This window comes from Balaenoptera ricei, chromosome 3 (assembly GCF_028023285.1).
Source record: "Balaenoptera ricei isolate mBalRic1 chromosome 3, mBalRic1.hap2, whole genome shotgun sequence".
NCBI lineage: Eukaryota > Metazoa > Chordata > Mammalia > Artiodactyla > Balaenopteridae > Balaenoptera > Balaenoptera ricei.
This window is the reverse complement of record NC_082641.1, coordinates 92232663-92258415: the sequence shown is the minus strand read 5'-3', so window position 1 is coordinate 92258415 and position 25753 is coordinate 92232663. Positions and strand designations below refer to the sequence as shown.

At 36.5% G+C, this 25753-nt stretch overlaps 1 protein-coding gene across 1 annotated transcript in view; it reads left to right on the top strand.

The window, feature by feature from the left end:
• The window catches only part of DCP2 (decapping mRNA 2), a 46322-nt gene extending 26451 nt beyond the window's left edge, over nt 1–19871 (top strand). The window contains exons 5-11 of the mRNA XM_059916878.1: nt 6243–6395; nt 6521–6633; nt 6733–6840; nt 9000–9138; nt 11884–11994; nt 16102–16153; nt 18323–19871. Coding sequence (XP_059772861.1) covers nt 6243–6395; nt 6521–6633; nt 6733–6840; nt 9000–9138; nt 11884–11994; nt 16102–16153; nt 18323–18486 — 840 coding nt within the window. The 3' untranslated portion in view covers nt 18487–19871. The remainder of the gene's footprint in view (nt 1–6242; nt 6396–6520; nt 6634–6732; nt 6841–8999; nt 9139–11883; nt 11995–16101; nt 16154–18322) is intronic.
• The last annotated feature ends 5882 nt before the right edge of the window (nt 19872–25753 follow it).

Below are 25753 nucleotides of genomic sequence, written 5' to 3'. Positions count from 1 at the left end.
TATCTAACGGACAATTCATATTCATATTTACTAGTTGATCCATTATGGTCCTTTTCTGCAGTTTCCACCCCCTCCTCCATCCAGGATCCTATCCAGGCTCATGCACTGTATTTGCATTTAATTCTTATGTTTTCAGTCTCTAATCTGAAACAGCCCCTCAGTCCTCCAATACTTGTTTTAGTAAGCATGTATTCAGTTAGATTCTGTTTGGTAACAGGCTCTGCTCGCAAGGAACTTAGAATATACAGTTTACCTTTAGCATAGTTTCTAATTCTTATACAGACATACGTGACTGGTATGTATACTAATTTCTGATTTTAAGGTATTATTCAAAGAAGGTAGTTAAAGGGAATAACTGTAAAAATAGAATTAAGAACTATATAAAGTTATTTTAAAACTTTTTTTGTTGGAGGATAAGAACATAAAATACACTAATCTTAACAGGTTATTCATTTTTCTATATGTATATACCTGTGAAACCACCACCTAGGTCAAAGAATATTTCTAGCACCTCAGAAGATTCTTTCCTGCCCCTTCTTAATCAATGCCTACTTTTCCCCACATTTCCTGAAAGGAACCACTATCTTGACTTCTATCACCATTGATTAGTTTTGCCCGTTCTTGAGCTTCATATAATTAGGATTTTGCAATAGTTATTCTTTGTGTTTTATGTCTTTGGCTCAGTATAATGCCTGTGAGATTCATCTATGTTGTTGTGTATATTAGCAGTTGGTCCTTTTTAATTGCTCTTTGTAATATTCCAGTGTACAAATATAATACAGTTTATCCATTCTCTTATGCATTGGATTGTATCCAGTTTTTGGCTATTCAGAATAAAACTGCCGTAAATATTCTTGTACATGTCCTTTGAGGAAAATAAGCCTTCATTTCTCTAGGAGTGGAATTATTGAGTCATAGGGAAGTTGCATATCTACTGCCAATGGTTTTCCAGGTGGTTGAACCAATTTACATTCCCACCACCCGCATATGAGAGTTCTAGTTGTCCTGACCTACACATAGAATTACCAATTAAAAAATTTTTATCCCATGTCCATGGAGTGCGAGAATTAATATTGTTAAAATGTCATTACTGCCAAAAACCATCTCTAGATTCAGTGTGATCCCTATCAAGATTTCAACAACATTATTTTTACAGAATGAGAAAAGAAATTCTAAAATGTATGTAGAACCACAAAAGACTCCGAATAGCCAAAGCAATCCTGAGAAAGAAGAACAAAGTGGAAGGCATCACACTGCCTGATTTCAAGCTATACTATAAAGCTATAGTAATTAAAACAGTATGGCACTGGTATAAAAACAGACAAATATATAGATCAATGGAATAGAACTGAGATGCCAGAAATAAACCCACACATATATGGTCAGCTAGTATTTGAAGAGGGAGCCAAGAAAACTCAATGGAGAAAAGAAGTCTCTTCAGTAAATGGTGCTGGGGAAATTGGATATTCCCATGGAAAAGAATGAAACGAGACCCCTGTCTTACACCACTCACAGAAATTAACTTGAAATGGATTAAAGACTTAAATTTAAATGTAAGACCTGGAACTATAAAACTCCTAGAAGAAAACAGGATAAAAACTCCTTGACATGGGTCTTGGCAATGATTTTTTGACTATGACACCAAAAGCAGAAGCACCAAAATAAGCAAGTGCGACTACATCAACCCAAAAGCTTCTGTACAGCAAGAGAAACAGTCAACAAAGTAGAAAGACAGCCTACGGAATGGAAGAAAATACTCGCAAACCATATATTTGATAAGGGGTTAATAGCTAAAATGTATAAAGAACTCATACAACTCAACAAATAATTGAATTAAAAAATAGGCAAAAGACCTGAATATACATTTTTCCAAAGAAGATAGAGGAATGGCTAATGGAATGGAAGATAGAGGTATGTGAAAAGATGCTCAACATCACTAGGTTATTAGGCAAATACACATCAAAACCACAATGAGATATCTCTTATGCCTGTTAGAATGGCATCCTTAAAAAGACAGACGAATGTGGAGAAAAGGGATCCCTTGTTCACTGTTGCTGAGATTGTAAACTGGTACAGCCACTATGCAAAACTGTATGGAGGATCCTCAAAAAATTAAATTACAACTACCATATGATCCACCAGTTCCACTAGGGAATATATCCAAAGGAAATGAAAATGCTAACTTGAAAAGGTATCTGCATTCTTATGTTCATAGCAGCATTGTTTACAACAGCCAAGACATGGAAACAACCTAAGTGTTCATCAATGAATGGTTAAAGAAGATGTGGTATGTTATATTCACAATGGAATATATTTCAGCTGTTAAAAAAAAAAGAAAAGAATCCTGCCATTTGCGCTATGGATGGACATTGAGAGCATTATGCAGAATGAAATAAGTCAGACAAAGACAAGTACTGTATGGTCTCACTTATATGTGGAATCTGAAAAAACAAAACCCATAGAGGGAGAGATCAGATTTGTGGTTATCAGAGGGTGTGTGCGTGTAGAGGAGAATTGTAGGAAGGTGGTCAAAAGGCACAAACTGAGTTAGAAGATAAATAAGTACTAGGGATGCAGTGAACAACATGATGACTATAGTTAACACTGCCTGTATGATATGCATGAAAGTTGCTCAGAGAGTAGATCCTAAGAGTTCTCATTACAATGAAAAAAAAATCTTTTTTTTTTTTTTTTGTTTATTCTTTTTATCGTATGTATATGAGATGATGAATGCTAACTAAACTTACTTGGAGTAATCATTTCACAGTATATGTAAGTCAAACCGTTAAGCTGTACACCTTAAACTTAAGCAATAATATATATCAATTATATCAGTAAAACTGGGAAAAATTTTATGGTCATTCCTCAATATATACAAAAAGTTAATTATTATGTTGTATATCTGAAGTTAATATAATGTTAATTATATCTCAATTTTAAAAAATTTTAGCCATTCTCATGGGAATGTAATGGTCTGTCATTGTGCTTCTGATTTATATTTCTCTGAAGTCTAATGATGTTGACCACATTGTCATATTCTTATTGGCCATTTGAATGTCCTCTTTTATTAAGTACCCACTTACATGTTACCCATTTTTTTAAAAAGTTGGTTTACTTGTCCTGTGGATATATAGTACTTTTTAATATAGTCTGGATTTGAGTGTATTGTGAATGTCTTCTGGTTTGTCTTCCCTTTTGACCTTCTTAATGAAAACTTTGAAGAGAAACAATTTTATGTCAATGATGTGTAAACTTTCAGGTAAACCAGTCCTAATTGTTACAGTTATAAATCTAATATCCATCCCGATTGATTTACAATTAAAAAAAATGTTTTTAAGCTATGTCTGAAGCAGTAGAGTAGGGTAGACCTTAGTTGCAAAGAAAAGGAAAACCAGAGTATCTGGACTTTCACTCCAGATAGCATACATGAGTTGTGAAATAAATCCACAATTGCTGGTTTAATTACATTGTCTTATGTATATAAATGTTAAGATTTGGGGATGTGGGAAACTACGAAATCTCTATCACTGAGGCTTCAGAATTTTATTCTGTCCAAGAAGGGGAAGGGATATAGATATACATATATCTGATTCACTTCGTTGTACAGCAGAAACTAACACAACATTGTAAAGCAATTTTACTCCAATTAAAAAAAATTCCTTAAAAAAAAAAAAAAACCTGTAGTGGTTCAGCCACAAGAAAAAAAAAAAAGAATTTTATTTTGGAATTTTATTTGGAAAAGAACACTTTTTTTCTTTTTGGTAGCATATCTGTATTTCTGTTCCCACTCTGTCATTTCCAGAAGTAGGAAATACAAATAATGTCTTTTTTCTATATACCATAGAGCAGTTTTTAAGTAAGTATATTCACCTAGTTCTTAAAATTAGGAAAAGGTTTAGCATAATTGGGAGTATACAGAAATGAGTTAGGTGTCGTAGAGGAGCTTAAATTGGGAGTTACAGTCTACACATGTTTGAGACAAGTATAGATGTGCCCTTATTGAGGAAGGTAGAAAGATATACCTTTCTCTTGTCAGATGTACTGGCAAGAGAAAGAGGGAAGAGACAAAAAAAAAAAATGGATAGAAACAGCTCCTTCACACCCATACCTTGTAAGAGATTCAGGCCTGTGCATGTTCTCTCCCACTGATTGGTTAGAATGTGCTGAAACTAGAGGGAAGAGGAGGAACGAACTCCAGTGTAAAAGATGCACACTAGTTACTAGACACTAAAGCTCCAAAGCCTTTTTCATTTGGGGGTGAAGTGGGGAAGGACTTTGTCAGAGAACACAAATGTTATCTGAAGGAGAACTTTAAGGCTAGAGGATACCAGTGGTTTTTAAATTTTAAGCAGAAGCCCGGGATTTTAATCAAATTAAGGATGGGTCCTCTGGCTGAAGGAAAAGGTGAGGGTTAGATGTGACATTTTATTCCTGAGATTTACACTCCCGTAGTCCTTGAGGCATGGTGAGGAAAGGCAGTTTTAGAACCATTAATCCACTTCACTAGTTCTCATTTTTCGTGCATTTACAACACCTCCCCACACACACATGTGCAAATGTGGTTGTAGCTATACTCTTGGAATCTGTCCACTTAAATATTAGTATTAATCACATTCCGTTATCATGTTTGAGAAATGATTTTCTTTGTGAAAGACGGGGGCTCCCAACCCCTGGGCCACGGAATGGAACCGGTCAGGGGCCTGTTAGGAACCAGGCTGCACAGCAGGAGGTGAGCAGCGCCCACCCCACCCCGCAGCCCAAAAATTGTCTTCCACGAAACCAGCCGCTGGTGTAAGACCATTTTCATTCTGTAGCTTGGTATACATGTAGATTTGTGGTTGCTGTGAATAAAATCCATATGGAGTTCCCAGTGACTTCCCACAGAGTGGGAACCACTGATGTATTCTAACATCGTAAGGGTTCTGGACCCAATTATAGTGTGTGTGTGTGTGTGTGTGTGTGTGTGTGTGTGTGTGTGTGTGTGTGTGTAGGGGGTGTTTCCCTACACCAGCAGGCAAGTTTTGGACATCAGCTGGGTGTCCTACAATTCAACTCAATTTTGACACTATCTACCTGGAGATAGCATCACATTCCACAGGTTAAGGGCTCAGTCCCATAAGACTCTCCTTTGCTTCAGATGCCAATCGCAAGTCCAAGTTGTCATTTGTGCTTCTGACCTCCTCCTTGGGTTTTATTAATTTGCTAGAGTGATTCGCAGAATTCAGGAACATTTTTCTTAGTAGATTATCAATTTATTGTAATAAAAGGATATAACTCAGAAATAGCCAAATGGAAGACATAAATACATAGGGCAAGATATGGGGAAAGGGCAAGGAGCTTTCATGCTCTCTTCTAGGGCACTGCTATGCCCAAATCTTCATGTGTTCACCAAACTAGAAACTCTCCTTTTGGGTTTTTAGGGGGGGCTTCATTTCATAGTCATGATTGATTAAATCATTGGCCATTAGCGATTGAGCTCAATCCCTGGAGGTGTGGGGGAGGAGGGGCTGAAAGTTCCAGCCCTCTTAATCACCTGGCCACCAGCTTCAATCCTTAGGTGGGCTTCCTAAGTCACCTAATTAACATAACAAAAAGACACTTTTGCTTTCGTCACTTAAGACTTTCCAAGGGTTTTAGGAGATCTTGTACCAGAAAGGGGGACAGTGACCAAATATATATTATTGTAAGTCACAATTTCCCACGTTACCCTTCACTGAATAGGTGAAGAAACTTAGGCTCAGGTATGCAAGGAGGTTTTTCCATAGTGAACAGTTCAACAGAGGCACAGCTAGAACTAGACCCTGAAATATTCTGACTTTTTCCTTAGTGGTTTTTAAATAAATGAATGAATGTATGTATGTATGGCTGCATTGGGTCTTTGTTGCTGCGTGTGGGCTTGTCTCTAGTTGCGGCGAGTGGGGGCCACTCTTCGTTGCGGTGCGCCGGCTTCTCATTGGGGTGGCTTCTCTTTGTTGCAGAGCTCGGGCTCTAGGCACGCTGGCTTGATTAGTTGTGGCATGTGGGCTCAGTAGTTGTGGCATACGGGCTTAGTTGCTCCGCAGCATGTGGGAATCTTCCCGGACCAGGGCTCAAACCCGTGTCCCCTGCATTGGCAGGCAGATTCTTAACTACTGCGCCACCAGGGAAGTCCCGAATTTTTGTCTTTGATATAAACAAATTTTAATGAACTGAAGGTCTAACAGCGAAACTTGAAAATCATCATCCAAATTTGTTATTTCCAGGTCTTTGAAGAAACTGGTTTTGATATTAAAGATTATATTTGTAAGGATGATTACATTGAACTTCGAATCAATGACCAGCTTGCTCGTTTGTACATCATTCCAGGAATTCCAAAAGATACCAAATTTAACCCGAAAACCAGAAGAGAAATTCGGGTATGTAATTGAAAAGTATTTTTAGATTGCTGGACAGTATCCCAATTAAATGATGTAGGAAATTGCTTTTAGAAACTCTTTGATAATAAATAACTAACAAAATGAATTATTTTCTTGTGTTTCAGAACATTGAGTGGTTCTCCATTGAGAAATTGCCCTGTCATAGAAATGATATGACCCCAAAATCCAAACTTGGTTTGGCACCAAACAAATTTTTTATGGCCATTCCTTTTATCAGGTATGTTCGTATTTCTTTAAATACAAAATTTCATAAATTCTGATGGTGAGTTTCTTTACATAGCCAAGTTTTAAAATTGAATTCTTAATGTTTCCATAGACCATTAAGGGACTGGCTTTCTCGAAGATTTGGCGATTCCTCAGATAGCGACAATGGATTTTCCTCAGCTGGTAGCACACCAGCTAAACCCACTGTGGAAAAATTGAGGTAAAGAAATATATGTGTAGGATTCTGACATTTTGATAGTTTTTAATGCAGTGACATTTTGCTTATAAAGTTTGCAGAGGTGTTGGCTTCCTTTTTGTAGGTATTATTTTGTTACTGGTCTCACAAATAATTGAAATTTATTTTAAGGGTTTTTGATGAGAGCTTAGTTGAAGTTGGAAAGGAGCTTCAGGCATATTTTAAAATGGTATACATAAGAGCTTATCAACTTTTTAGATGGATAGATAGAATATGAGGAAAAGAAAAAAATCCTCTGTATGTGTATTTATACTGTTACTTCCCTGTTCTCATATCTTTACTTTAGAAATAATTGAGTTTCTGAAGATGGTTGAATGGGGGAATATATTGAAGTTTGTTTTTGTGTAGAGGAGATGAGGGATGCTGGTGTATGTATAATTTGTTCAGAAAGATAGCACTGTGAAGACTTGGGCTTGCTTCTTTTCTTTCCCTAGCCTAGACTGTATATTATAAAGAGTGACTATTACATGGACATGAACTGCAAAGAGCATTTTCTTGGTTGGAATGTAATTGTATCCAAATCACAATTATAGAGTAGGCTGAGTAAGTAATTTTCTTAAATAAGTATATGTATTTGTAATCAGCTTGCTAGAACTTTGCCTTTGTTAGGTTCAGAGAGAGTTGCTTTTTATACTTTCTCTAATTTAGGTGTTCTGTTTTTATCCCAGAGCTTTAAAAAGTAAACAATAGGAGTAAACCACATCTGCAGTCAATATTTTTTAAACACATAGGGAATATTCCATTTTAGTTGAATTTTATGAGGATAGGAGATTAGACTAAATGCCTTGAAAGGTCATTTCTGCCTTTCAGAATCTATGATTATAATCACCAAATTATATACTACTAAACATAAGGGAAGCAATAAAAAAGAAAAAGAGTAAAGTAGACAGGAATGTAGTCAGGATTAAAAAAACCCAATCACTACTAAAAAGTCATGAAATAGTGACAGTGTTTGAAAAGAAATTGTGTCACTGTTCATATTTGGGAGAATCTGTCCACCATAGTGTGTGATAAGATTCCCACATCTTTCAGTCAGTGTTAGGGTTTGTGGTCCTAGAGAATGGAATAAGGAGACAATAAAGCAACTTCTTTAACCAAATTTCAGGTTTCTTAGGCAGGGTGGTGTCTGTTTTTAGCATATAGAATAACATCTATTGATGTGTTGGAGGAAATATCTGAATTTTGTCTAAAGAAAGAGTAGAGAGTCTGCAATTTAATTACAGTTTTTAAATGGGAAAGGGGACAGATTCTGAAATATTCAAAAACAATCTTACTATAATATGGATCTTGGGATCAGTGACTCTGGACTGTATTACACATGTATGTGGTACTACAGAATACGATTTCTTATCTTTACTACAAACTACTGTTACAGTTGGTTTCTTTTGCATAAGTATTTGAGACTGGATCTTTATTTAATTTGCTTCTCCATCGTTTTTGAGCTCCTGAATTTTTTGCTGTACAATGTAGCTTAATTTTTCAGATCCTCTTCCAGCATGGCCGGGGTCCATAACTGACCTGTGCCAGATCAAATTCCATACTTAAGCATCCTAGTAAAGAATTGAGTTGTCTGTCCTGTTAAGAAGGAAGATCCACTGACATTTGTTTGTTTCGACTCGATTTATTTATTGAATTTATTACTAAATTTATTAAATTTATGAAAGAATTATTTTCTTCAGTTGTGTTTTTTTTTGCGGGGGGTGGATCATGCATCCCGGCTTGCGGGATCTTAGTTCCCCAACCAGGGATCGAACCCGTGCCCCCTGCACTGGAAGCGCAGAGTCCTAACCACTGGACCGCCAGGGAACTCCCCAGATTTTTAAAAGTACAGTCATTTATAGGGAGGAAGTGGTATCAATAAATTTAGGAAACTTTGGGATTAAAAATAACAGATTATTAATTCATTCAAGAAATATGGAATGCTAGGCACTCTTCTGGGTGCTGGGGGTAGAGTGATAGAGTCAACAAGAATCCCCTGCCCTCATGGAACTTATACTCCAGTGGGCAGAGAAAGACAGTAAATAAAGTAAAATTTGTAGTCTGTAAGATAAACTAACAGGTGTTAGAAAAACTATAAGTGAAAATTTTCTGATCTGATTTTTATTTTTTAAATCTTGGTGTAGTCGAACCAAATTCCGCCACAGTCAGCAATTATTTCCTGAAGGTTCTCCTGGTGACCAGTGGGTAAAGCACAGGCAACCACTGCAACAAAAACCATATAATAATAATCATTCTGAAATGTCTGACCTTTTAAAAGCAAAGGTGAGTGATACACATTTAAAGATTTTCATAACTTTAGATCATTTGACTTTGAAATGTATCTGAGTTGAGGAATTACAGATTAACAGTTGTAGAGCTCTGAATTGTTAATCCAGGTCTCCTGTGTTTCTGACTTGTGATTTGAAGTAGGGATGAGACTCCTTAACCTTTACAGCTTTGGTATTAATCCAGTGTAGCAAGTAATATGAATTAACATCTGATTTTGGTAAATATGCTACCAGTGAAAGGTTCATTACTGTGTTGTATTCTGGTGTATGATTATATTACAGTTTATTTATCCATTCTACTCGTACATGTTTGTTGTTTCCACTTTGGGGCTTTTACAAACCATACTGCTATGAATATTTCTGTACATGTCTTTTGAGGAACATACACAGTTATTTTGGGTATATAGAATTGGGTAGAAATGTTGGAGCAGTGGATATGCCTATGTTCTTGAGTATATACTGCAAACAATATTCTCAAGTAATTTATATCCCCAGCAAAATATATGAGAGTTCCATTTGTTCCACATCCTTACTAATCCATGGTATTATCTGTCTTTATTACTTTAGCCATCTATTTGGGTACCACTCTTTTTATGTTCATTCTTTTAAAAATATACTGGGTTCATCAAAATTAAAAACTTTTGTGCATCAGAGATCACTATCAAAAGAGAAGAGACAGCCCATGGAATGGGAGAATTTGCAAATCACATATCTAATGGATTAATATCCAGGATATATGGAGAACTCCTACAATTCAACTACAAATAAAACAACCCAATTAAAAAAATGGGTAGACACCTTGAATAGACATTTCTTTAAAGAATATATACAAATGGCCAATAAGCACATGAAAAGATGCTCACAATCATTAGTAGAATGCAAATCAAAACCACAGTGAGATACTATTAATACCCGCTAGGTATGAAGTAATAAAAATGTAATTAAAAAAATGGAGAATAGTAAGTGTTGACAGGAATGTAGGGAAATTGGAACCCTTGTGCATTGCAGGTGGGAATGTAAAATGGTGCAGCTGCCATGGAAAACAGTTTGGATGGTTCGTCAAAACGTTAAACATAGAATTACCATATGACCCAGCAATTCCATTCCTAGGCTCATACTCAAAAGAATTGAAAGCAGGGACTTAAACAGGTAACTTATATCCCAGTGTTCACAGTAGCATTATTCATGATAGCCAAAAGGTGGAAACAACCCACATGTCTGTCAGCAGATTAATGGATAAACAAAATAAACATACAATGGAATATTATTTGGCCTTAAAAAGGAATGAAAGGGACTTCCCTGGTGTTCCAGTGGTTAAGACTCCACTCTCCCAATGCAGGGGGCCCGGGTTGGATCCCTGGTCAGGGAACTGGATCCCTCATGCTGCAGCTAAGACCCGGCGCAGCCAAATGAATAAGTATTTAAAAAAAAAAAAAAAAAAGGAATGAAATTATGAGGCGTACGTGCTACAACATGGATGAACCTTAAACACATGCTAAGTGAAATAAGCCATACACAAAAGGACAAATACTGTATGATTCCACTTACATGAGGTGCCTAGTGTAGACAAATTTATAGACAGAAATTAACTTGAGGTTACCAGGGCTGAGGGACAGGAGGGAATATGGAATTATTTAATAGGTACGAAGTTCTGTTTAGATGATGAAAAAGTTTTGGAGATGGATACTGGTGGTGGTTGCACAACATTGTGACTATACACTGCCACTGAGTTGTACATTTAAAAGTGGTTCAAGTGCTAAATTTTATGTATATGGTACTGCAATAAAAGGTAAATACCAAGAAGAATGGAATGAAATTGAATTAAAAGTGTGTGGTAACATGAGTCTCTGAAAGCTGTATTTCCCTACCTTTCTTTCTTTAAATTAGCTTGTTTTCAAGCTATTTTAGGAACTGCTTAATTTTTTCTGTAGGTAGATAGACTGTACATAAATAAATGTATTTTTATACATTTTAAAATAATAATGAAATTATTCTGTTCACTGTTTTAGCTAGTCCTCTTAAATAGCTGTCTTTTTAAGACCTCTAAGGCCAAATTAATGTTTAAAAACTGTGTTTTAAGTTAAATTTAGAGTTATTTTCTAAGAAAATTAACTCGTTAAAGCAGTATAATAGCAAGATGTAAACTACTGCATGTTTAGGTTTTAGGTCTAAATTTAGGGATAATGGCCCAAATTTTAAAACCCAGTTGTCTTTATTATTTTGTATAAAAAGAGATGATTAATTAAAAAAATCCCTATTTGTTTATTAATAACTTAAAGCAGATTTTAGGGTAACGGTGATCACATCTGCTGCCTGTTTCCAGCTTTAAGGACTGTAGTCAATGTGCCTCAGTGTTCCCTCACAGAGAGGTTTTCTTTGGCAGTCACATAAGGTTTTCAAAGTTGTTCCTCTCCTTGCTCCCATTCTTCTTTAACTCCTCATGCTTGTAAACACAGTCTGTGAGCAGAAATGGCATAAGGCAAGAGGTGTGGAAAGATTCCTAGGGACCATTATATTTTCTATTTCATATCTTTTGAGGACTCTAGCTTTGTGAAGAACTGTCTTCTATAAGAAAATATATTGATAGTGGTTCTCCAGTGTTTAAGGAAGGTTTTTGGGGCGGGGGGCTTTGCTGAACTCTGATTCAACCAGCTAAATACATTCATAGGGGTATATTGTTTTATCCTATTACATTATGCTATATAGATTTATATTTTATTTCTTCTTATTGGAAAAACAGAGTCAAAGTATGAGGGGAAATGGCAGAAAACAGTATCAAGAGTCACCTAATCAAAAGAAAAGAACAAATGGGGTCCACAGCCAGCCAGGCAAGCAGCAGAACCCCTTGATGGTAAGAGTTAACAGCTCTCATGCTAAGAAGGCAGTTCACGCTTTTTAAGATGGGGCAAGGGCGTTGGCAAGGCACGTTGAATTGATATATTGACAGGATTTTTATGAACCTGCTGTGTGTGCACTATTCACCCACTAAAAAAATCTCTGCCTACTCTCAATTATAGGTTTATCACATTGATTCAAATGTGCATCTGATCTTTACTTTTTATGTGGGTATTTATTTATTTATTTATTTATAATTAATTTTTATTGGAGTATAGTTGATTTACAATGTTGTGTTAGTTTCTGCTGTACAGCAAAGTGAATCAGTTATACATATACATATATCCAGTCTTTTTTAGATTCTGTTCCCATATATAGGTCATTACAGAGTATTGAGTTCCCTGTGCTATACTGTAGGTTCTTGTTGGTTATCTATATGTGGGTATTTAGATATATTTTAATACTTTGGAAACAGTGTGTAGTCAACCCTGCTTTCTAGACAAGTCCTAAGTATTCTCTCTCTATTTTTCTAAATAGAGTCTGTATTATTTTAATGAAGTTAAAAGTTTGGAATAACATCACAGTGTTTTTGTTTTTGTTTTTTTTCTTCAAGTTGATAGAATTTAGAAAACGAAAACAAAACAAAATACTCACAGCCAGTGTCATATTCATTAGACTAGGCTGAAAGGCAGATTACGTGTGAGCATTTTAAGGCATTTACTTCCATTCTTTTAGTCTGTGTTCCAGAAAGTAATTCATAAACTGATAAGTCTCCTTGCTTATCTTTTCTGTATGTCCCGGTATTTCTTTCCTTTTTTTTTTAAAGATGTATTTATTTTATTTTTATTATTTTTTTGAATTAATTAATTAATTTATTTTTGGCTGCGTTGGGTCTTCATTGCTGCACACAGGCTTCCTCTAGTTGCAGCGAGCGGGGGCTTCTGTTCGTTGTGGTGTGCGGGCTGCTCATTGCGGTGGTTTCTTTGCTGTGGAGCATGGGCTCTAGGTGCGCGGGCTTCAGCCGTTGTGGCTTGTGGCCTCAGTAGTTGTGGCGTACGGGCTTAGTCGCTCCGTGGCATGTGGGATCTTCCCGGACCAGGGATCGAACCTGTGTCCTCTGCATTGGCAGGCAGATTCTTACGCACTGCACCACCAGGGAAGTCCCAGTCCTGGTATTTCTATGTTGAATTTTCTTATTGTATCTTCACCTATTTTTCTTTCTTTAACAGTGGGTGATAATAGTAATTTCAAGTTTTTAACAAAAGTATTTTCCTTGAATTCCCTAGGTGCTGTTGATTTAACTTGGGGTGTATTGATTCCACTAGCAAGCACATGTTAAAGATCAGTTTACTGTTAGACTACTTGCCCTTTACTATTATTGCACTCCACTCTGGTAGAAATAGTGACAAGAACAAAGAAGAGTCTTAATAGATGGTCAGAAGGCTTTTAATCTAATTCAACATCTGTCCCTAACAAAAGCTGGACAGATTAAAATGATAGTACTATAAAAATGTTAATTCTCCTCAAATTAATACATAGATTTAATTCAATACCAATCAGAATCCTTGATTTTTTGGGGGGAACTTCACAAATGACTCTCATATTTGTCTAAAAGAACTTGAATAAATTTTTTGAAAGTTCTTAAAAGAAAGTTAATGATGGAGAACAAGTATATGAACAGCTTATAAGGGAAGAACTAAAAGTGACTGATAAACGTATAAATGTGTAATCAAAGAAAGTAAATTAAAACGGGATGCCACTTTTCCTCATTAGATTGGCAAAGATGAAAAGATAGCCACTTATATATTGTTGAGAATATTGAGAACACTTTAAAATTGCTAATTGGTACAGCCTCCTAGAGAGTAGTTTGGCTATATTGAAAGCCTGAAAAAGTTCTTACCTTGGTTCCCTAGAAGAGAAATTTAAAGAATATTCACTCCATTGCTCTTTTTTTTTTTTTTTAATTTATTTATTTTATTTATTTACTTTTTGGCCGCATTGGGTCTTTGTTGCTGCGCTTTCTCTAGTTGCGGTGAGCGGGGGCTACTCTTTGTTGCAGTGCGCAGGCTTCTCATTGTGGTGGATTCTCTTTGTTTCAGAGCACGGGCTCTAGGCACATGGGCTCAGTAGTTGTGGCGCACGGGCTTAGTTGCTCCGCGGCATGTGGGATCTTCCCGGACCAGGGCTCGAACCCGTGTCCCCTGCACTGGCAGGCGGATTCTTAACCACTGTGCTACCTGGGAAGCCCCCACTCCATTGCTCTTAATTATGAAAACATGGAAACAATCTAAATATCTAAGAAGATAATATTAAATGCAATATTGTAGATCTATGCCATAGACTACCATGTAGTCATTGAAAGTGATGGTGTAGATTTGTATTTATTGAAAAAGGAATATGTTCATAGTATATACATTTAAAAAGTGGGTTGTATCCTTTTTGACCCACCTCCTAGAGAAATGGAGATAAAAGCAAAAATAAACAAATGGGACCTAATGAAACTTAAAAGCTTTTGCACAGCAAAGGAAAACATAAACAAGACAAAAAGACAACCCTCAGAATGGGAGAAAATATTTGCAAATGAAGCAACTGCAAAGGATTAATCTCCAAAATTTACAAACAGCTCATGCAGCTCAATATCAAAAAAACAAACAACCCAATCCAAAAAGGGGCAGAAGACCTAAATAGACATTTCTCCAAAGAAGATACACGGATTGCCAACAAACACATGAAAGGATGCTCAACATCACTAATCATATGTATAGCTGATTCACTTTGTTATAAAGCCGAAACTAATTACACCATTGTAAAGCAATTATACTCTAATAAAGATGTTAAAAAAAAAAAAAAAAAGATCCTGCAGGGCAAAGGCAAAAAACTACAATGAGGTATCACCTCACACTGGTCAGAATGGCCATCATCAAAAAATCTACAAACAATAAATGCTGGAGAGGGTGTGGAGAAAAGGGAACCCTCTTGCACTGTTGGTGGGAATGTAAATTGATACAGCCGCTATGGAGAACAGTATGGAGGTTCCTTAAAAAACTAAAAATAGAACTACCATATGACCCATCAATCCCACTACTGGGCATAAACCCCGAGAAAACCATAATTCAAAAAGAGTCATGTACCGCAATGTTCATTGCAGTTCTGTTTACAATAGCCAGGACATGGAAGCAACCTAAGTGTCCATTGACAGATGAATGGATAAAGAAGATGTGGCACATATATACAATGGAATATTACTCAGCCATAAAAAGAAACTAAATTGAGTTATTTGTAATGAGGTGGGTGGACCTAGAGTCTGTCATACAGAGTGAAGTAAGTCAAAGAGAAAAACAAATACTGTATGCTAACACATATATATGGAATCTAAAAAAAAAAAAAAAAAGCGGTTCTGAAGAACCTAGGGGCAGGACAGAAATAAAGATGCAGACGTAGAGAATGGACTTGAGGACATGGGGAGGGGGAAGGGTAAGCTGAGATGAAGTGAGAGAGTGGCATGGACATATATACACTACCAAATGTAAAATAGATAGCTCATGGGAAGCAGCCGCATAGCACAGGGAGATCAGCTTGGTGCTTTATGACCACCTAGACGGGTGGGATAGGGAGGGTGGGAAGGAGACACAAGAGGGAGGAGATATGGGGATATATGTATATTATAGCTGATTCACTTTGTTATAAAGCAGAAACTAACACACCATTGTAAAGCAATTATACTCCAATAAAGATGTTAAAAAAAAAAAGTGGGTTATAGAATACTATGTATAGAATAATTCTGTTTGTTACATAATTATATGAAAATACATTCACACGTATCTTCATAGAAAAAAAGCTGGAAAGATGTACTGGAATGTTAATAGTAATTATCTCTGGGTTGAGAAATTTAATGAATAATTTTCTTGTTTTCTGGTGTTTCCATATTGTATGTATAATCAAGAACTAAAAACAGTTTTAGGCTTAAAAAAATAAATTAAAAATAAAATTAAAAATACCAGTGCAAGGTGGGCATGGTGATTATATGGTTTAATTCTCTTCCTGAGAAATTTGATAGTATATCTCCTTATTTATAATTGAAATAAATGGAGATGGTATGTTGTGTGTTTGTGTTTTTTAATAGAAATGTGAAAAAAAACTTCATCCACGAAAGCTTCAGGATACTTTTGAAACAGGCAAGTCATTTTCTTTTTAAAATTTCTGCTGGTTGGGATTCGGTTTGGTTTTGAAGTAACCTTGATTTTAGTGGTGCATGATGAACTGTGATAGATAAGCTGAAAGAGTTGCACGTGGTCTATAGAGAGAGAGTTCATATATATGGTCAAGTTCTCTAAATATGAAACTGGCTAAAATAAATTTATTTAAATTATTTGCCCTTTCACTGTGCTATTTCTTTTGTGAATGTGAAGCCTTGGTGCTGTGCATGAATATTGTAAATAAATAAATAATTGCTTGAGGGTTAGACAGGGAGTAGACCCAAGTAATATAATGGTGAGGAGAAACCTCATTCTCACATATATGTAAGAGGAGTGCTAACTTCAGAAGGGAAACATTTCCCCCTTACTTGAGGTAATGATCAACTTGTTAAGATGGTACTAAGGATAGCTTTTATTAAAATGACATTTGGAACTTCTCCATCCTCAGTTATGAAGAGTAGGTGTGTGATCTGATTTGGAAGGTAATGTTGAGGAATGTAGAAAGCTCTTTGTAAATACTGATTTAGTAGATGTCATTTGGAATTGCAATAGGCTATTTTTTTCTTCGGTGCTATTTTGAATGGTATGAAATTCCCTGTGCAGTAGGTAAGCATTTATTTACCATCTAGATTTAAGGCTTTCATATAGAAAACTCTTAAGAATTGAGAAGCATTATAATTATATTTTCTTGCATTACTGTTTATGATTTAAGCAAGATAGAAGCTGTTTTAAAAGAGATGCTTTGGGGACTTCCCTGGTGGTTCAGTGGTTAAGACTCCATGCTTACAATGCAGGGAACGTGGGTTCGATCCCTGGTTGGGGAATTAAGATCATACATGCCTGCGGCACGGCCAAAAAAAAACAAGAGAGAGATCCTTTAACCCTGTTTTGGAAAATTAAGTGTAAGAAGAATTTGGAACTGTCATTAAGTTATGGGGGTAGAATTCCTCTTAGTTGGACTTTTCTGGCCACCTTAGGTGGTGTGGGCATGATAGGCTGATAGTTGAAGTAATGTAGCTTCAGAAATCAATTATTTCAGAAAATCTTTAGAAAGCCATATGTTTAGGAACATTAAAAAAGGCACACTAATGTGTATCCAACTTAGTTGGGTATGATTCAGATATATAAAATTTTGAGTTGTCTTGAGAAGGAAGTATAAAAGTGTTCTTATCCTGGGAAACCTCATATCAGACTTTATTTCGGCCTCAACCTTTTGGTGTCTATTCCAAACCTACTTTCCTGGTCACGTCCCTGTTCTACTTTCAGGGGGGAAAAAAAAAGCCCTGATAAGTTGGAGTTCTGTTGTACTATGATTTTGAAAATTTGGATTTTTCTTTAGGTTGACATATTCCCTGAAGATTTGATAACCTCCAGCTTTATTTTTCTAGAATTGGAATCTTTACAGATCTTACATTGTAATTGTAATCTTTATAATGTTTACATTTTGATCTCTGTCAAGAAGCTCCCCTTATGCTGGCACAAAATACAAATACAGGTGGTAAACAAAGGTATGCACATTTCTTAAAAAACTTAATTTACTTTTGGCTGTGTTGGGTCTTCGTTGCTGCACGCGGGCTTTCTCTAGTTGCGGCGAGCAGGGGCTACTCTTCATTGCAGTGCACGTGTTTCTCATTGCAGTGTCTTCTCTTGTTGTGGAGCACGAGCTCTAGGCGCACGGGCTTCAGTAGTTGTGGCACGTGGGCTCAGTAGTTGTGGCTCGCAGGCTCTAGAGCGCAGGCTCAGTAGTTGTGGCGCATGGGCTTAGTTGCTCCATGGCATGTGGGATCTTCCTGGACCAGGGCTCGAACCCATATCCCCTGCTTTGGCAGGCGGATTCTTAACCACTGCACCACCAGGGAAGTCCCTAGGTATGCCCATTTTTGAAAGCAGGTGAATATTAAGGGTCTTAAAATAAAGGCTGAGATTAAGATTTTGAATGTTTGTTTGGAATAAGCAATAGTAGATTAGAAATACACTTGAGTACCAGTTTAGGGAAAGGAAGATAACTTGGTGGTTCTACTTAGGTTAGATTTAGAGTGTGGGGAGATGAATATATACTGCACGTGAGTTCCTTTATAACAAAAGGTGAAGGGCAGGATTTGATTTCTTACTAAGTTACTGAGCTTATTTATTTTGTTTTTTAAGCAGATGCTGTATATGACTTACCTTGCTCCGGTGAAGACCAGTTGCTAGAACATGCCGAGGGCCAGTCTGTGGCATGTAATGGACGTTGCAAGTTCCCCTTTTCATCCAGAGCCTTTCTGAGTTTCAAGTTTGACCATAATGCTATAATGAAAATCTTGGACCTTTGATAGCAACAAATGTGTTGTGGAAGTCTCAAGATCAGAGACTTGTTGCATTTGAGTGGGTGTCTCTTTGAGCCTTACCTTTCTCAGGTGTTTTAAAGAAATGCAGGGAGGCAGTGATGTTTCTGAAGAGATGTTCTATGTGCAGAAGAGAGAGTAGAAAGAAACATGAGTTTGCACTGTAAATGCAGTTATAACTTTTTATACATATGTACCCTTTCAGTGTTTGGCTAATGAATTTAAGTTGCTTTTTATGAGGGCATTTTTTTCTGTGTGATTATGGTTTTTATTTTGTATTCTGGTTAAGAAAATAGTGTTTGAGTCATCACTAATAGCTAAGTTAATGGGAATGCTCCATCAACCCATTACAGTGATTGTATTGATAATACTAGTTTCCTTATATTGAAAATTTTAAAAGAAACTTAAAATACACAATTATTAAATGAATACAAGAGCTGAAATGTCACAGAAGTCAAGATTGCAGGTCATCTGCTTTGGTGGCATTTTGTGCCTATCTCTGCTTCTAACCACTTAGGTTTTCTAATCGTCCTCTGCTAGGAGTTTTTTTAAGGTTTTATTTAGAGTCAGCATCTGCTATATAATGTTCATGTTCAAAATGAACTCTCAGCACTTCATTAAAGGACAAAGTCCTCAGCCTGGAGAGGGACTGAGTTGGTTGGGCGGGGAGTTGATGCTCTGATTTTGAATTGTGCTGTGTGCAGTCAGTGAACCTGGGAGACCGTGAAGAGAGGGTAGTGGGGAGAGAGCATGGGGGCTGGGACCCCGAAACTGCTTTGGTCACATCTGCACCATCCTGCTGCCAGCCCCTTAGTATCATATGATGATTTTGTTCTTGTGAAACTTTATTCTATATTAAGTTGTGTAAATATGTATGGAATACTGACATTATTAGGTTTTACATTGCATCTCAGTGTTGATCTCTGGAAACTGATGTTATTATTAGGTTCCAATTTGCAGTAGTAGCAGAGACTGACACACTTTTATTAGCATGAAGCCCCTAGATGATGGAGCCAAAGGGAAGGGTATGCAGTTTACCCAAGTACAGATAAAGCATTTCACTAGGGGAGGATCAGAACACGGCAGTAACGTGTAATTCACTCCTAGGAATGTATTTTGCTCCTTTAGGATTCTTAAATCCAAATAAGGATGGCAGTGCCCATTTAAAGAAGGATTTTAGCTATATAATTGAGGACAATCACCAGGGCTTTAAGGGGCTTTAGTGTTTGGGCTGCTTCTAACCTCATTGAAGGTGTTTCTTTCGGGGTTGGGGGGAGAGTGTGAGCATATGCGTGCGTGTGCTTCTGTCATGTGGGTTTTAAAAATCTTTTTTACATGTGGTATCCACAAAATATATCTCTGCTTGTAAATTTTATTGTAGAAATCTTTATTCTGTATAGATAGCCTATTTAATAGGGGTTCTATTTAACCCGGTGGGACTTTCAAAAGAAGTGCTATTGTAAGGAGTTCACTTGGTATTAATTTGCTTTAGCTTTTCAATGGCTTGATTTTAAAGGAGAAATTCTATTTATTAATACAAGTGTCACCCTCCTGGTGCTAAGCAGGATAATTCAGTTATAGCAGTGTGTTTAGAATTAGGTTATTCACAATCCTGCGTCTTTTAATGTGACAAATTTGTGAATCCTTCTGTGACCTTTTAAAAATGCATTATATGATTGCAATTAGGAAGCTCTTAACTGTTTTTTCCAAAAATACAGCTGCTTTGCTTGGGTCTCCTTGAGCCATATTTTTAGTTGGTCCCAGCATTCCAGATTTCTGTTAAATTACAAACAGAAACAGTGAAAACTGTTTGCCTGGCAGGTAGATCATTTTCACTCATTTACTGCCATCTGGAAACTGTTTAATTTTTAGTGATTTTCTAGGGGTTTTCCCTTTTTAAGTGAGTGCTTTGGTCAGTCTTTCTGGTGCCTCGAGTTGGAATTTTCAGCTCTCCATACTAAAGCAGAAGAGATTAGTTACCAGAAGTATGGCCTCTAATGGTGTTGAGCCTTTTCAAGAACCAACAGATTATCTTTTCGATAATGGTAGTTTAACTATGGTTAAATATTATTGCTGTTGTGCTGCTTCATTTAATGCACTGTGGGTGGAACAAAATAAGGGTATTGTTGGAATGGAACTTTGGTAACTTGAGGCTTTTAGCTCTCTTGACAGTTTGAGATTTAAAAAAATGTTAAAAGATGTGATTTAAAGTTTATGTGTGTGATGTGACTTAACTATGCAGAAAATGTATAAGTTGGATGTACATGTTTTATGTACTTCTGCTATACTTATTCCCTCAAACCTGTGTATTAAGTTTCTCAGTGTTCAGGTTACCTTGAGAAAGGCCATGCTTAGCACAGAACTAGCTTTCTCGATTGAGGAATTTTAGCATGGTTTGAAGAAATCAAGTGATCAAGGAGAGTGCTGAATATGCAGTACTTTCCTTCTGTGTGCTGCGATTTAAGAAACTAGATGGGAAAAGTGTTGGGTTGGCTTCATTATGTTTTACGTCTTTGAGAGAACAGGTCTTTTGAATCCACTTTTTCAGTGTTCTTATGTTCCAGCCTTATATGTTCCAAGGTTCAGTGCACTGTGAATCTTTTATTTTTTTAAATTTCTTAGGTGCTTTTATGTGTAACTGTAATGATTTGTAAGACGTTCAATGAATTGTTTTTGTACTTAACCATTGTAATCCAGAAGATAGGGGTATGGTTTACATGCTTTCACAAATTTTTGTTCAGAAATAGCAAATGAATGGTTTTAGGATTACCAACAGTGAGGCTCTCCTGAGACATGAGCATTTGGAGAAGTCCGAGAACCTAACAGAGCTCTTCTAGCATGGGTGAAATTTGAATGAAGATGTTTGAAAATTAAGTTGGATTTTCATGGTTACATATAAAGGTGAGTTTCCTGTGCTGTAAAGGAATGGTGGTCACTGCTTGCTGCTTTGAACTTGGATATCCTTATTTTTCTATTACATATCAATTAGTAAGTACAGATGATGAAGATGTATAGCAAAATTAATTTTATGCTATGAGATTGGGTTGGTATTTTGTCTTTTAAGTCTTTAGTAATTTGTATGTTAATATCAAAAAAAAAATACTCAAATCTAAGTGAATAGCATCCTTCCACAGGATTAAATTTTTCTATAAAACTTAATACATTGTGGTAGTCTTTAGAAAAGTTCAGGTCTGACTGCATGTGTACATTAAAAAAATTAAAAACATTTCATTACGGATTCCCTCACCTTTTTTTTTTTGTTTGCTTCCAACAGTTAACTTGAACAGTAAGGAGCAAAGTCAGTTAAAAAATTAGACTTTCTGCCGAGTTATTTTTCTTACTCTGATGACATCTCTTGGCTTTTTATCTTTATTTTTGTACCAGTGGACCTCCCTCTACCCACTCAGAGATTTTGTATTGATTGACATCTATTGTGTCTTTGTATTTCCTGAGGCAGTATTTTCTTCGCATATTAATGATAGTTAAAAGATCAGATTCGTTAACATTTTTCTGATTGAAGAAAAATAAGTGTTACCTAGCAATTCTGACTTGAATATTTTCTAGCCTGGGGAAGGGGGCTCACGCGTCACTGTAACTTTAGATTAATGGTGAGCAGGACAAAGTCTTGTTCCGTCTGAAGGTATCAATGCCCTGTAAGTACCTGTCTCTAGGTAAACGGGTGTTAGTAAGTAACAGTTTTGTTAAACTTTATTCCTGATCATTTGGTAAAGCCTAGAGTTCCTTACTTTGTATTCTGTCCTTAGACTTTAAGATACATTTGTATAGTTGCCAAGAATTCTAAAAATGAGATGATGATGGGCTTTCTCAGCATCTTTTTCTTCTTAGAATTGAGTTGCTCTTGAAGTTTGTACTCCTCTGTCATAAAGATGGCAGACTGCAGATGGACAGTGTAGGCTCTGTGTCATGCTTTCAAAGTAGAGTTCTGGACTGCAGTTTCAAAAAATATGATAGGTTTATTATTATAGAATAAAAGTGCCCTGAAGGAGGAAGATAGCTATAGTTGCTGGGCAAAGAAAGCATGAAGAAGAAATTTTAGAAGATAAAATCAATTATTGAGTGCTGTATGATGCACGAGGCTAGAAATGTGGTCATTGCCTAGCCCAAGCAGAGTCTAATATATGTGGCCATTACCAAGCGTTTTCTGGCTCTGGGTATAATTTTTTCTAAGTATGGTTGCCAAGCAATCCAGTAAATCTAACGTAATTTTTCTCACTTTAATGATCAGTGTTCGGGAGTCTGGTCCTTCCTATGCTGATTAGAAGTACATGGCTTTCTTACCAGAATACAGCCCAGAGTACACACAGCCATAATCAGCTGTGTGTCATAGTCACTTCACATGGTAGCCATACATTTGTCCTAAATAGTGATCCTTTCCATCTAGTTTCCTGTTGCAGACAGTATTTATTACTGAATTGGTGGTCTGTAGCTAGGGAACATGGTAAAGCTACCTCCCCTGCCTGGCAGTGGACTTGAAGGGTTGGCTTCCACCAGCTTTGTTGCTCAGACTTTAACATAAGGTACAGAGAAGTGTAAACAAAAAACTACGATAAAGTATGAAAGTTTTATCTTGAGAAAACGTTCATAATTGATTCTTTAATCTGGGTTCCTTATGAAATCACCAGTAAAGAGATTCCATTTGTCTTGGGTCTTCTGTTAGCAGAGGGGATGGTCTAGCTATGGTAGCTTGAAAGCACAATCTAAGAGGAATTAACCTTAACAAGGTTGCATTAGCTGTGTAGTGCTGGTCAAGTGTGCTCTGGGAAAGGGATTGAAAGCAGAAGTCAACTGCCTATGTATGTAACTTTGTTTCGCCTGGACCCTCCTGTTAGTAGCCTTTAATCCTTCAGTCCAGTGGAAGAGTAAGGCCCTGAACATATACTTGCTGCTTTTTTGTTTGGGTGTTCTTTTGGTTATTGGCCTCTGTCTGGTGAGTGCTGTTTGAAGACCTGTTGTTTCTTAATCCTTTTTTAATCCCTTTTCTGGGGTGACTGATCAGGAAGCGGCCATTGAGTCTGTCCCATGCCACCTGTACCCTGCCCCTGCCCCCCCCCCCCCCCCCAGCACCCACCCCGTGTTGGTTTTTTTCTTTCGGTAAAAGAATCTTTTTTTTTTTTTTTTTTTTTTGTGATGCATCCCTATGGTGAATCTGCCCCTATGGGAATTTACAAGCAGTGATTGCATCTTAACTTTGACTCTTGGGCCATGAGCAGTTAGGAGGGCTGTGGATGCCTGTGCTATTTTATTTTAGTCTCTCATGCAGGTAGCTGTCACATTGGTTTGGGAACAAAGGAAACTTCTGTGTAGTTCTAGGGCAAAATGGGCAGTATTCTGCTGGTCTTTGAGAGGTATTAGTTAACATTCTTAGGTTGTGGACTTTTTGAGGTAGGCTGTAACATTTTAGTGTACTTACAGTGAATTGAATCTGAGTTTCTAAAACAACCTATACCTGCAAACGATGGTGTGAAACATTTTTGGCACAAATCTTCATTGTCAGTCATTTCTTAAGCTTTAAGATATTAGCTAGATCTTTGTAAAATGATATCTTCGCTTACTATGCTTTTGTGATATTTAGGAATAGATTGTGGATGGCAGGAAATGGAAGCAAAGGTTCTCAACTGTGAATGAAATTGAGAAAGGTAGTAACTATTCCTCAGCAGTTTGGTTAGTTAGATGTGTTAATATTGAATACTTTTGGAACAAATGAGTAGCCGTACTCTTCATGTCTTAACACATACGATATGCACTGATAGAAAAGCACAAAAGACATATCTGCAGAGTTTCTTTGTGCATTTCACTACTGTCCTAGGGCACTGCCGTCTCTGGTGGTCATTTTAGGTTTGTGTTTGGATCTTGCACAAGTACCTTTTAATTTCAAGTGTGAGAGCCCAAAGAACTGATTCTTTAATTTTACTTTTTTGCTAATTTCATTTCCAAGTTAGGACAGGAGACAGGTAACCTGACTTCCATTTTATAAATATTATAAACTGTTTTTCTTCAGTAACAAATAGGGAAGGAAAATAAAACCATGAACTATTTTGCATATACATATATTTGTGTATATATATATACACACAATATACATATTTTTTCTAATTGTTTTTGAAGTTTGCTTATTAGCTTAATACTTTATAAAAAATTCGTCTTTGCTAAGTATTGATTCATACAACTCAGATTTTTAATTTTACCTGTTTAATGAAAATTTAAAAGTCTTATTTCAGAATAAAATGATTAATCAAATGGAATTATGGTTCATGTGTTAACTAAAGTGACCATCAAAATAAGGGCATACAGTTTAGTCTGGATGGGAAAGGGAATAAGAACTGATTTCCTTATGTTTCCCGCCTATTTCCGAAACAAGATCTGAAGTGTCTTTGATGCTGTGCAGACTAGGTGATGTTCATGGAACATACGCAGTCTTAAAACAGTTTTCCTGGGGGTAGGTTTTAGTCTCAAAAAGGTGAAGATATTTATGCTGAGTCATGGACCGACAAAATCTGGTAGAAAAAAATTGATGAAATGGTTTTGCTAAACATGATATTCCACTTGAGAAAACTGAACTTTAGAGTAAATGTGATAACTAAATAGGTTTGTAAACTTTATTCAGCAATAATTTTTGTCTCATGTAAAATGATTTAACATTTAATTTTTACCTTAATTATAGCAGCGTTTTATTACTTTACCTTCTAGGGCATTTTAATGTTTCGAGAAAGACTGTGTAAGTAAACCATTGGAGTGATTCTGTCTATGGTAGTAATGAAGTTTTTGGTGATTGTTTTGATTGTCAAACATTTAGGAAAAGCAGAAAAGGAACCCCAAAACCAACCTTGTTGGTGCGCCTTATAGTTTAATGAATTGATAACCTTTAGAGTGGTATTACTTACTGTGTTTCAGGGTTTATTACATTCTGACTGAATAGTTTTCTCTTTTCCCCTCAGTGCTAATGAAAGGATAAGGATTTTACTTCTATTGATTTTCACTTATATTGAGTGTGTCTATCATAAGTAAAGGATTTCCAGTGACTCATGTTTATGAATCAGGAGTTTAAATGTTTGCAGGATTACTGCACTTCCAAAGTCGACTAGAAATGCCAGCTGTATTCTCCACTGAGAAAATGAACAAAGTCCTGTGTCATAACAGTTATGCTCTTTTTGAAAGCTTTTGATGTAAATAACACCCTTTGAGAAATGAGAAACCTTCTATCTTAAATACGGTTTGAATGATGGAAGGTTTCCTT